Below are 12,698 nucleotides of genomic sequence, written 5' to 3'. Positions count from 1 at the left end.
CACTTCCTAGATTTGACCATGATTTATAATTGAATGCTGTAACCAGTAATCTGAAGGGTACTCACAGAACAGTAAATTAAATTTTGAAGAACTGAGATGTGGGTGTGGACACTCACTTCCATCTTGCTGCAGTATTTATTGTGATTTTTATATTTAAATCAATTTAATGTACAGTTCACAAATACTTATAGGAGCCAGGCCTGAAACACATGCCTTTGCTTGCTGTTTAAGTGCCATGTTGGTAGGTTGCTTTCCTCTTTTGTCGGTGAAAAACTATGCTACGCCAAGTGAAGCAGTCTTAACAAGAACATCACTGAGGCATATTGTATACTTTGGTGGATGGTACACAAACCCTGCATGCATAGTGGTTCTTCACTGCACCAAAAAAAGGTTTTGAAACATAACATAAACTACTTAAAGACAGCAGATAAGTGAGACAGATAAATGGTTTTATAACCATGTTCCTGTAGCAGACACCACTGAGAATGAGGTGTCTTGGACCCTGGTGACCCACAAAAGCAGGACACCACTTTGGTCTCCACTGTCCAGCATCACAACAAAAAACATTTATGAAGCTTTAACGCATATAGACACCCACGAGCAATGTCTGCATGGTGAAACTGTACCAGCAGCACAGTGGATATGGTAAAAAGAAGGGATAAGGGCTCGTAGTGGGTGACTCTGGTAAAAGGCACTGAGGCACCTATCTGCTCGCCTGACAGTGAGTCATTAGAGGTATGCTGCCTTATGGGAGCTAAGGTCTGAGATATTGCTGAGAGGGTGCCACAACTTGTCAAGAGCACAGACTACTATCCATTGTTACTCTTTCATGTGGGCATGATGACACTGCAAGCCAGAACTTGGGCAGAATCAAGGAAGACTATAAAGTCCTGGGGGTGCAAGTGAAAAATATTGATGCTCAAGTTATCTTTTCCTCCATTTTACCAGTTGGAGGAATGGGGGCAGCCAGAAATACATGAACAATGTGTATCAACTTCTGGTTACATGGCTGGTCATGAGGGTTTTTGCTTTTATGACAATGGGACATTCTTTGATGACTAAAAGCTGTTAGGAAGGGATGGAATCCACCTGTCTAGAAGAGGCAAGTGAATCTTTGGCAGCAGGCTGGCCAACTTGATAAGGTGGGCTTTAAACTGAAGGACTCGGGGAGTGGGGTCCAAAATGGCAACAGTCATGCCATTGCATCCAATGGGGAATAAGCCAGGCCAACCAAAGCAGTGACAAATGTTCCTCAGCTGCCTTCCTAGATGAGAACCAGAAGGCAAATCACCTCAAGGGTGTGTATGGCTATGGTGGATACTCTTGCACCCCTCCAGGGAAACATGCATGCTCGATTACCTTTCTGAAATGCCTGTACACCAAGGCACAGAGCATGGGGAATACACAGGAAGAGCTAGAGATCTGTGTGCGGTCTCAGGGCCATGATCTCATTGCAATTACAGAGACATGGTGGGATAGCTCGCGTGACTGGAATGCCTTCATCATAGAATCGTAGAATTGTAGAATCATAGACTAGTTTGGGTTGGAAGGGACCTCAAAGACCATCTAGTTCGACCCCCCCTGCCATGGCAGGGACACCTCCCACTAGATCAGGTTGCTCAAGGCTCCATCCAACCTGGTCTTGAACGCTTCCAGGGATGGAGCATCAACAACTTCCTTAGGCAACCTGTTCCACTGTCTTACCACCCTCAGGGTGAAGAACTTCTTCCTTATATCTGGTCTAAACCTGCCCTCTCCCAGCTTCCAAGCATTATCCTTCGTCCTATCACTGCAGGCCCTTGTAAAAAGTCTCTCCTCAGCCAGAGGGTTGGAACACCTTTCCTATGAGGACAGGCTGAGAGACCTGGGGTTCCTTAGCCTGGAGAAGAGAAGACTGAGAGGGGACCTTATCAATGCTTATAAATATCTAAAGGGTGGGTGTCAAGTGGATGGGGCCAGGGTTTTTTGGTGGTGCCCAGTGACAGGATAAGGGGCAACAGGCACAAACGGGAGCGCAGGAAGTTCTGCCTGAATGTGAGGAAAAACTTCTTTACATTGAGGGTGAGAGAGCACTGGAACAGACTACCCAGAGATGTTGCAGAGTCTCTTTCTCTGGAGATATTCAAAAGCCACCTGGAAGTGATATTGTGTAACCTGCTGTAGGTGAACCTGCTTTAGCAGGGTGGTTGGACTAGATGATCTCCAGAGGTCCCTTCCTACCATTCTGTGTGATTCCGTAATTCTGTGAAAGTTTAACAGATACCAGGCTCACCACTTTTCACCAAATACAATGTCTGTGTAGGATTCTAAAGCAAATATTTTGCCTGAGGATTTAAGGAAAGCCTTGGTTATTTGTGAATGGTGAGACCTTTCCCCAAAGGGACCACATTTGAGAATGGTAGACCCCCAAGTCTGATGTTCAGACTGGTCCCAGGCAAGCTAGCAGAAATTTCTATGGCTGACAAAATACATAAACTGAGAAGGGACAGTAAGATTAATAAGGCAGTCAAGAAAATTCAAGATTAGGAAAATCAGGAAAAGGATGCTTTTATTGCTGCTAGTCATGCCTTTTGTTTCATATACATCATAGTTTTACACAGATTCACATCTGATCCTTCAGGGAACAGACTGTTACTTACAGTTTCATTCCTATTTGTCTGTCAATGTGGATACTTCATTGCGATGGAACTATTAGATGTTACTAAAATAAAAAATACAAAATAATAATAGTAATGGCTTTTTTGTTTGGTGAATAACCTAAGATTTAAGGCTTATCCTTGAACCCAGGTTATTTTTACATTGAAGTGGACAGGGATTTGTAATTGCCATAAAATAATGGCGATTACATAATCTCCCACCTCACTCAGGTGAGCCATCAGTTTCAAAAATACCTTTACTTTGTTTCCTACTCTTCCCAGTTTCTCAAGGTGCCAAACCTCTGAAATTTTGGGTTTGGAACTGCAGCTATGACGAACTGCTAATTTTGAAGGGATGTCCCATATTGTTCCACTTTACATCCAACATGATTTTTTCTTGCACTATGGATAGATGAACAAAAGCTTATGGCCCTTTTGGTTTAACCTTTCATAATGTTGAGATAGTTCCCTCTTGATGTGTAACAATATTATGCTCTTTGTTTTCCCCCTTATTTGACTTAAATTTACCTTCCCTGTGAAAACCTGAGATGAAAACTTGTTCTCTTTGAACCCCCTAATTCTACTCACATTACAGGAAATAAGATGATACAAACAAGCTTAGATTTGTCCTTTGTTGCACATATAGGGATCACAATTTTTCGAAGAGGTGTACAGGTGCATCAACTAGCAGAATGTGTGCCCAAACACTGCAGGAATTCACGAACCTTTGCTATGTGCTACAAGTCCCTGTGTTGAGTCACTTAAGAGCTGGAGGCAATGCATAAATGTAGACCATGAGAAGTTTAATGATTTGTGCAACATCATGTGCTTTAGACATTCTGGATCTTTTGAAAGCATTAAAAGAAACTGTATTTTTCCTAAAATTTTTCAGTTTGTGTTAATCAAATAATAACAACTAAAGCCCTGAGATGGATACATATGATTTACTTCTAATAATTATACACAAGAGACACAAGTGTTTATCCAGCAGTAAGCTTCATGCGAGTGAAACTTATTGAGAATGTCTACTAGAGTCCTAGGGATGTATAAGTCAACTGAATCAAATCCTCCAAAGTGGTCTGGGATTTGGAAAACATGAATATGATGCCTGTAATTCATGGCCCACTTAGAACAATTTAAGATACTGAAAGAACTAAATCAAAATAATACTTCAGGAATGCATATCTAATCTGGATATGAGTTCAGCTGGTAACAGCAGCTTTCTGTTATTTATCTCTAATGGATTATAAATGTTATAAAGCTATATGCACAAACATTTTGCAGCCATTTATGCTATAATCTAGAATAAAATAAATTAATTCAGAGGGAAAAAATCATGGAGTGGAGAATTTAGCTGAAATCGCGGCACACCAAAGTACATGATGAAAAGGAGCTTCAGTATATGGTGATTCCTCACTCTTTATATGAATTTTCAGCAGAGTACTGTTTTAGGAAAGTTCTGCCGTGTACTGAAAACAGCATGTGAGACTTGAGTCACTCTGCTTCCAAGGGTTAGTCTCCTGCAGGTTCATTCTTTGGTAAATTCTGGAGAAGTGACAGAGCACCACACATGAATAGACTGGGAATTTGAGTGCATTAGTGAGACCCTGTAGTTCTAATATTATTGTGATGGCCGGTGCCTGAACAGCTGCTCTATTAGAACTTCTGAATATGTTTGTGGCCTTCAAAATTTACTGTTCTTCTTGGCTTGTCTAGAAAGTCAATCATCCAGACTGCATTAAAAAAGACAGCTGCTTTCTTAAGGGATCTAGCGGATCTTTGGCCTTGTGTGTAGGACAGAAACTTTTCTCCTTTTACCAAACAGAACTGCCTCCACAGTTTCTGGTGTCAGGTACACATAAAGGGTGGAAACAGATAATTCTGGCCTTAATACATGATCCAGGCTTGCCTACAGTTTCTATATATTCAAACTAGAGTGTCTACCATTCCACTCAGTCTTGAAGTCTAAATAAATGACCTGCTTTTCAGAGGTGTTGGTCACTCAACTTTGCTTTTCCTTCAGGGTTTTCTGCAGAACTCACTCACTGGTTAAAGTTTCTAGGTGAAGACATTTTCTAATTTAATTTAAAGTACGTAATGTCTCTCTACACGAAGTCTCAGTACCATTGTGACATGCATGACAGAAAGGGGACATACAGATTTTCTAGGCAAGGTTCTCATGATTAAGGTTTTCATCGGAAGGAATGTGACTGAATTTACGCTGTACACTTCTCAGAAAGCAACTGTATGCTTAGGTGATTATGTAATTTACTGCTGTAAGGTTTAGTAGTGTGTGTCTTCCAGATGCTTTATTATCTGAATGTGTGTCATTTTTTTATACCTTCTTATGCAATTCAGCAGGTAGGTGGGAAAACTAATTCCTATGCAATTGTTTGAGTGTATGCTCCAAAGTGTATTTAAGCAATAGAATAATAAACATTTATAGATATTCAGCTACTTTAAATACAGTTCTGCTGCTTTGATTACAATAAATTAGTATGCAATATGTCTTAGGGAGTTAAAAATCAAAAATAATCCAATCAATTATTAAAGAGTGTGGTATGAGAAAGTCCCTTGGCTAGCATAAAATATCTTGCTCATTCTTTTGCTCTGGTTTCACTGAGCAATCAGATTAATTTGCATTAATCATGGGTCACCACCTCTCACCTGTGAGAGATTCAAATTTAATTTTATTCACTGCTCAACAGGCATGCCTTGAAGATTTAAATTTGGTGTGTATTTATAGCAGTCTTCAGATTAAACTGAAATCTGGTCTTTAAACTCGGAGGAAGAAATTGAGTAATCTGACATTTGACCTGAATATGTAGCAAAACTTATTAAAAATGAAACAAAGTTCCACCCTGCATTTGTTACAGTGTATGGCAGGTTTTTCAAGTCATTGTTTCGAAATGTGGTTAATATTTTTCTCTGTCAGTGCATTAAAAATTGTAGTGACAGAAATTCTGTCGTTGGCACTCAATAGTGTAGCCTGAGACCTTATATTCTGTAAAATTCACTGATCATATAAGTTTAGAGAGATGCAGCTTACTCTTTGTAGAGCTCTCATAGCATCAAAACACCATCACTCTGAATAAAGCTGGCGTAAATGTTAGTTTGTGCCCCTGATTAGCACAGAGCTGCACTAGGATGAGGTTGTTCTGGCCTGCATAGTGATGTGTCTGATGGGTCTTCTCTTCCAGATGTGCTGATAAAAGACTCCAAGTGGACAAAGCTGTATTTTGGAGAAGGCCAGGCAGCTCTTTCCTTTACCCATCTGAACAAAGATGATGAAGGTTTATACACCTTGCGCATGGTTACTAAAGGTGGAGTGAGCGAATACAGTGCTTACCTATTTGTCAGAGGTAAACTTTTTATCTGTTTCTTGAGGAGAAATTAAAAAGAGCAGTAAAGAGATTAGTTTTATTAAACAATTCCATGTAGTGCCTGAAGTACACAGTGTTGTGGTGTTTCAGATAATTTGATGTATGTAATAGTCTGTGCTAGGAAAAAAGCTGCCTTACATGAATGGGGAGCTTCAAGAGGAGCACGCTCCTGAGGGCATTTTCTTTCCTGAAGTACCAGAGAAAACATTCCTGTAAAGAAACCACTTGTTTCTTTGCTTGCCGTCTCCTTTTCCAGTAGGAAATAAACATCTTTGCATACTACCAGTCCTCACTGTGGTGATTTTAGCTCTAGAGATTGCCAACTGGGAATGAGCCTTGTTGGGCATTCTCATACCCTATGCTTGGCCTTAGAAGGAGGCACAGGAGAGAGCGAAAGAAGTATTCCCATTGCTAACCAGTCACAGTCATCTCAATAATCAGAGAAAAGGAGCAAAGTAAGAAATTACCTCACTGAAGAATTAGAGTTTTAACAAGGGACATAGATAAAAGGAGGTAAATGTATTAAAACAGAATAAAGGTCAGAATTTTCCCTCATGTTTGCATGCGCAACTCTCAGTGAAGCGAGAATGAGCTTTCACATGCACCTGTGAGAACAACTTAGTTTTCACTTTTTTATTTTTTCAATGAAAGATGAAAATATTCCAAGGTGATATTCCTAGTAGTCCTCCTGATTTCAGAGGAGCCAGGGTCAAAAGATTTATTTTTATTTGTGGTCCAGATGCTGATGCATTGATCGCGGGAGCACCAGGGGCGCCGATGGATGTTAAATGCCATGATGCTAACAGAGACTATGTTATTGTTACCTGGAAACCACCAAACACAACCAGTGAGAGCCCAGTCATTGGATATTTTGTTGACAAGTATGTAAACATCGGGATTTATTCAGTTTTGTTCATTGACAAAAACATGTATATACTGAAGAAAAAAAAAAACAACATTATATCCTTCAATATGTGGGTTCTTCAGATATATTTTTACAGACGCTCGGCACTGCAACTCAGTTGCCTACAGTGTTAAATTACTAGATTGTTCCCTGACAAGCTTTTAGCCCAGATGATCTAGTACCTTCCTAGGCAATTCAGGGCACAGTCTGGGAGTCAGCAAGGGCCGGGGGCCATTCCGAGTAATCATTCGCAGGCTGCCACATTTTATCAGACACTAAAAATGTTCAATAGTATGGATGTAGACAAATCAGAGAATAAGCCCTGGCAATATTTAATTTATAGAATCCAGAATCCATGGGCACCTTGAATTAGATTTAATCTCTTTAATCTCTATATTGCAGAAGCTGAAATCTAGGAGTCATTACATTATCTTTTTATTTCTGCCTTAACTGCAGTACGCCAGGAGCTCAAGGCATGGGCTCCCAGGAGCTGGTAGTTTAAATCAGAATGGCAGTCCTCTCTCCTCCAGTCTGCTTTGCACTTTGCTGGGGTTTCAGCTCAGTGCAGGCAGCTGGGGAATAGGGGATCCAGGAGCTGTTTTGCATGTCTCTTCCACTGAAGTGCATGCCTGCCTCTTGTAGCCAGAGCAGAACATCTGATCCTCAGTGTCTGAAACTGTCAGTCAGAATAACATTGCTGAAATTATTTCATAATGTATATTGCTCTACACTTAAAAGCAACATTTGCAGCTCATTGCTATTTGCTACCCTATAATTTGCTCTAGTCAGTGTCAACTGTCTAGGAATTGCTGGAAAATGTTGGTTTATGAATGGCAGTCAGTATAAGGAAATTAACTTAAGCCCTGGGGACTCTACCATTTATATCTGATTTGTGCAGTGCATAGATCATGGAAGTATTTCACTATTTTATGTACAATCTAGTCAACTGTGCCTTTCGACATTTTGCTTGGATTACTGCAGTGCCAAGAAGCCCTTGATCATGACCTTCGTTTTCCCGGTACTGTCAGCACAAAAGGCAGTCTTCTCCACAAATTTAATAGTAGTAGGACACAAACCAGATATGTTCACACAAAGGAGACAGTATGAGGACATCAGTCTGCTTCTTGGTAACTCCTACACTCTGTGGCCCAACCATTGTTGGAGGGAAAAGCACAAAGATCCTTGCTTAAAAATATGACAAGAAAGGGATGAAAAAGATTAGGTGAATGTTGCGATTTCAGCATGTTCTGTGGAGATGCATGTTAAAAATAAAAGTGAATAACTTGTTCTTTATATGACAAGGAAAAGAACCAAATGGAAAGGAAGCAGAGAGAGTTGAAAAGGCCACAAACCATGCAAGAAAAATGATCTTTGCAATTGCATTATGAATAAATATGAGCAAGGTGGGAATTAGTTGTCTGATCAGAGGAAAGAGTGTATAAAGTGTGTGACTTTCATTAATGAGGTGTGTGATTTAGTTCCTCGACTTAGTGAGGATAAGTTCTGTGATTCTGCCAGTGTGTGTAGGATGATATATATTTACTGTGGGACGATACTGATAAATACTGTCTTCTGCTACTCCAAGATGTGAAGTAGGTTTGGAAAACTGGGTCCAGTGCAATGACGCTCCTGTAAAAATCTGCAAGTATCCTGTGACTGGTCTTTACGAGGGACGGTCTTACATATTCCGAGTGAGAGCAGTGAACAGTGCCGGCATTAGCAGGCCTTCTCGAGTCTCTGAACCAGTTGCAGCTCTTGACCCTGTTGACCTGGAGAGAACACAAAGTAGGTTATACAAGGCTGAAACAGATGTTGAATATTTGAATTTTTTTTTTTTTTTTAAGATTCTGTTTGCTTAGTTAACCTAAGGAGCAGAGTTTATTTCTTACTTTGATTGAATATCTCACTAATTTCAAGATGGGAGTTGTAGTTGGAATAGCAATGTCCATACAGACAATTTCTCAGGACCTGGGAACTCCACCTCAATTGTGGCTGTTTTTGCTTAACTTTAAACATAGACAATATCACAAGGAGCTGTTTTCAAAAGAGCTAATATGCCTGTATCATTTGCACTGGGAGATGGGTCCTTAGATCCCATAAACTTCTATGTTTGCTGGTAATAACTTTTGTAAAAGCTATTGAATATGTCTGGTTTAGTTAAAGAAAATATAAAAATTGTGATATGAATTCACTGGCTCACAGACCGTTGTATTTATCCACATCTTTTTTCTCAGTGAAGTGCCAGCACTGGCACAAAGTCCCCATGCTACAGACTGGGGGGCCTCATGTTGTGACTTTTCTGGCAGATGGAAAATGTCAATCTATCTAATGTACAAGCTCTTTCTGAAAGCTGTTCTTGTGCTCAAGGCCACTGCAGGCTGCAAAGGAGCCTTATGAGAGCTTCTTCGTGAATAGAGTAAGCTGGCTTGCTCTGGGAAGTAGTTTTGTTGATTTAGCCTTGTCCTAAACTCCTGTACAGGTTCCGTATATCAGGTACTTGCACCCCTTCTGCTTTGTGTGCTTTTTTTACTCAGAGGGGAATTAAACTCATTATGAAGACTGCAGAGCACTGCCTCAATGTTGCTTGTAAAATCTGAGTTGAGAATTCTGTGTTTCCATTAGTTTTATGACTAATTCCTATAACAAAAGTCCAGTTCATGATATTTTTTACTAATCTGCCACTGAATTGAATCCATCTGCTGTGACTATGATTCTTGCTTTTAGCACATCTTTAAATAGTACTGTCTTATCATGCTCTGTTTTCCTATGAAAGTGAATGAACCAGTGTACGACTTTGAGTTGACTCCATTTGGGGAGGATTTAATAACAGGGTTATAGAAATAGAGGTATATGAGTTTTGAACAGGTGATGAACTATAATTTGCAAAATTTGGAAATATATTAAACTAGTTCAAGAAACTGACTGAATATTTTGATTAACAGCTATTCATGTGGATGAAGGGAGAAAGATTGTGATCAGTAAGGATGACCTTGAAGGTATGTAGCATTTCTATGATTTTAATCTATCTGTTTATATTCCAGGAATTTAGCATTATAATTAGAAACATAGCTTGAAAAGAAATCCACCTAGTGAGTAAACTATTTCTAATAATACAGACAGACATTATGGCTTGCAAGGCTGAGACACAACATAAGGGAAAGGTGTGGTCTAAAAGGACAGAGAATACCACGCTCTCAACAGCACTACTTTCATTATGTTCTGACAGCATCTCCTTACCTTTTTGCTTTGGCTACTGCTAAGCTGAGTTTAAACAGCTGAACACTGCATTTGATGGCCCACATTTGCCTTCCTCCTATCCTTCTGGAAGCTAAACATATATATATTTATTTTTTTTTTAAATTGAATTTAATTGAGCAAGTTATTTCCGTTTCCATTAAAAAGTTATGCAATCCATCTGGATTCTTTAATTAATTTATCTATCTGAATAGAGAAGTTGTTCTTAGGGTTAAGGTTATACACTAAATATTGCTTTTCCTCAGGAGAACTGGAGAGATCACTGCCAACTTCTGAGACAAAAACCTCAATTTCTTGTGTCTTGTTTCTATATGTGGTGATTTTTTTTTAGGCTTTGGTAATGATCTCCTTTCTACTTAAACTGTCAAAAATGTTCACTATAATGACTCAGTAGTAAAAAAAGTCTGTCTACTCTCCTCCACAAAGGTTATAAAGCTGTAACTCCAATAATAACATAGTAAAAGAGAAAACACCTGACAACAGGTGTAGTTCAAAGGAGAATCAGACATTAAATGGTTTCTTCAGTGCATGGGAAGACAGATGAGGTTTCTCTACTTTTACAGTGGTTCTCTAAATGAATTGATATTAGTATTATAGGATTTGAAGCTCATTATGGGATCAAAATACATTTTTCTTACTTGTTTGGCTTCCCAGAACGTACACCTACTCTCATGATTGTCTGAGAATGATCAGAGGAATCAAATGGCCACTCTGGCATAAGCATGAATAATGATATTTGGATTTCTATTACATGAATGTGTGTATTTAATCAAGGAGTATGAATATCCAAATACCATTTTTTGTATAGATCATTACTTTCATCTGCAAGATTGTAGACCATTTCTGAAAAGTGATCTCATAGATCACAAATGGATTTCCTTTTTAGTGCTGGATGACCTTCCATTCTGGGAGAGCAGGCTGTACCACCATGTTATATCATTACAAATTATGTCAGCTTTAGGGTTTTCAAGCATGTAAGAAAACATGTTGAGATTTAGTTATGTTAAACGAATTGGAAACCTTTTGACTTTATGCATTATGCTGTGAAGGATTATTGTAATTTTCTTGACTGTATGTTGGCAATTTTGTCTTAAACTCAGCTGACTCATGTGCCTTTCTTAAAGAAAAAGTGAATTTGAAGGAAATTAAATCTAGAAAGCATTGAGAGAAAATAAATTTTCTTTGTATATGTCAGTTTGCTTTAAAAAAGCTGGTTTTGATTGGGAAATGTGTACGATGAGATAACTTCAGTGTACATTTTGGGCCTGGTTGGTTCTACAGATGTTTGTAAACTGTTAAAACATTGCTTCCATGATTTATAGATTATTATTGAAACATTGTTTTTCTTTTTTAATGTCAGATCCTGAGCATTTAGAGGATATATGCTCCTTGCTAGCCTGAGAAGTGACAAAATGTACCTTAAAAGGACAAACCTTTTGCTTTCTCTATTGCAAGCAATAAAAATAAAATATTTGTACTTATCTGCTGAGTTGCTATTTCTGTCCTATTACTAAGAGGCAGCTTCTTCAGGGCTGTGAAACTATGCTTGAAGTGGTCCATCATAGGCCCAAGCCTCTCCTATCTGGTACTGTTTTACACCACTGTAATTCCTTGGGTAGCAAAACTGGCTTCTTACACTGTGAGGGGTGAGCGTGACCATAAAGGGCCACACTGAATTCCTTCAGCCTGGACCGGGGTATGCAGGTCCTGCCTCATGTCCCTGGTAACCCAGCAGAGTTAGAGTGGTTTAATCAGACCACAGCAACTGGTGGAGTCATCAGAGGGCTGGTGATGTATTTTTATGTCTCTGACCCATAGTTTTTAGAAGTGCTTTAGACTATATGGCTGGTAATACCGTTGCATTGCAGGATACCTTGCTAATAGGTTCTGCTTCTTTTTCTGCTGTCTGCTGTGTTTGAAGCTGCTTTTCTCCTCACTGCACTTCCTTTCCAGATATCTTCTAGTCTAATTTCTCATAATAACTCTTTAGACTTCTCTCTTTGATCAAAAAATATGTCTTGTTTGCATATAGAGTGGGTTTTTTCCAAAGATTCTGCCCAGCAGATAGAAGTAATTCAAATGTGATCAAAGAAAAGTGTGACAAATGCACAGGTTTTCAGGGGACATATTTAATTTTTACTGAAAAAGTAAATAACTAGCTTTTAATACTGATGCTTTATTTCTCAAAATTTAATTGAAGTGAGCAAGTCAAGTGCACAGATGATGTCATAGCCCCTAACAGCTGAGCAGTGAACTGCAAGGTGGGAGTTCAGAAAGATAAGCTGTAGCGTGAGTGCTGATCCAGGGGTTAATCTGCTGTTTAACACTTGCTATATTTATTACTCTTGCAGGCGATATTCAGATTCCAGGCCCTCCCACCAATGTACACGCTTCAGAAATCAGCAAAACATATGTTGTACTCAGCTGGGATCCACCTGTTCCCCGTGGCAGGGAGCCACTGACGTATTTCATTGAGAAGGTACTGACTGTACAGTGGCACTCGGGTGTAAGGTGCTTCAT

At 39.3% G+C, this 12,698-nt stretch overlaps 1 protein-coding gene across 1 annotated transcript in view; it reads left to right on the top strand.

Moving 5' to 3' along the window:
- Positions 1–12,698, top strand: part of MYOM2 (myomesin 2) — a 72,471-nt gene that overhangs the window by 14,394 nt on the left and 45,379 nt on the right. The window contains exons 9-13 of the mRNA XM_086460469.1: positions 5,837–5,998; positions 6,759–6,900; positions 8,509–8,708; positions 9,866–9,919; positions 12,530–12,657. Coding sequence (XP_086316595.1) covers positions 5,837–5,998; positions 6,759–6,900; positions 8,509–8,708; positions 9,866–9,919; positions 12,530–12,657 — 686 coding nt within the window. The remainder of the gene's footprint in view (positions 1–5,836; positions 5,999–6,758; positions 6,901–8,508; positions 8,709–9,865; positions 9,920–12,529; positions 12,658–12,698) is intronic.

Source organism: Leptosomus discolor, chromosome 2 (genome assembly GCF_034619465.1).
Source record: "Leptosomus discolor isolate bLepDis1 chromosome 2, bLepDis1.hap2, whole genome shotgun sequence".
In the NCBI taxonomy this organism is placed as follows: domain Eukaryota; kingdom Metazoa; phylum Chordata; class Aves; order Leptosomiformes; family Leptosomidae; genus Leptosomus; species Leptosomus discolor.
The sequence above is the reverse complement of the archived record's forward strand: the minus strand, read 5'-3'. Positions and strand labels throughout refer to the sequence as shown.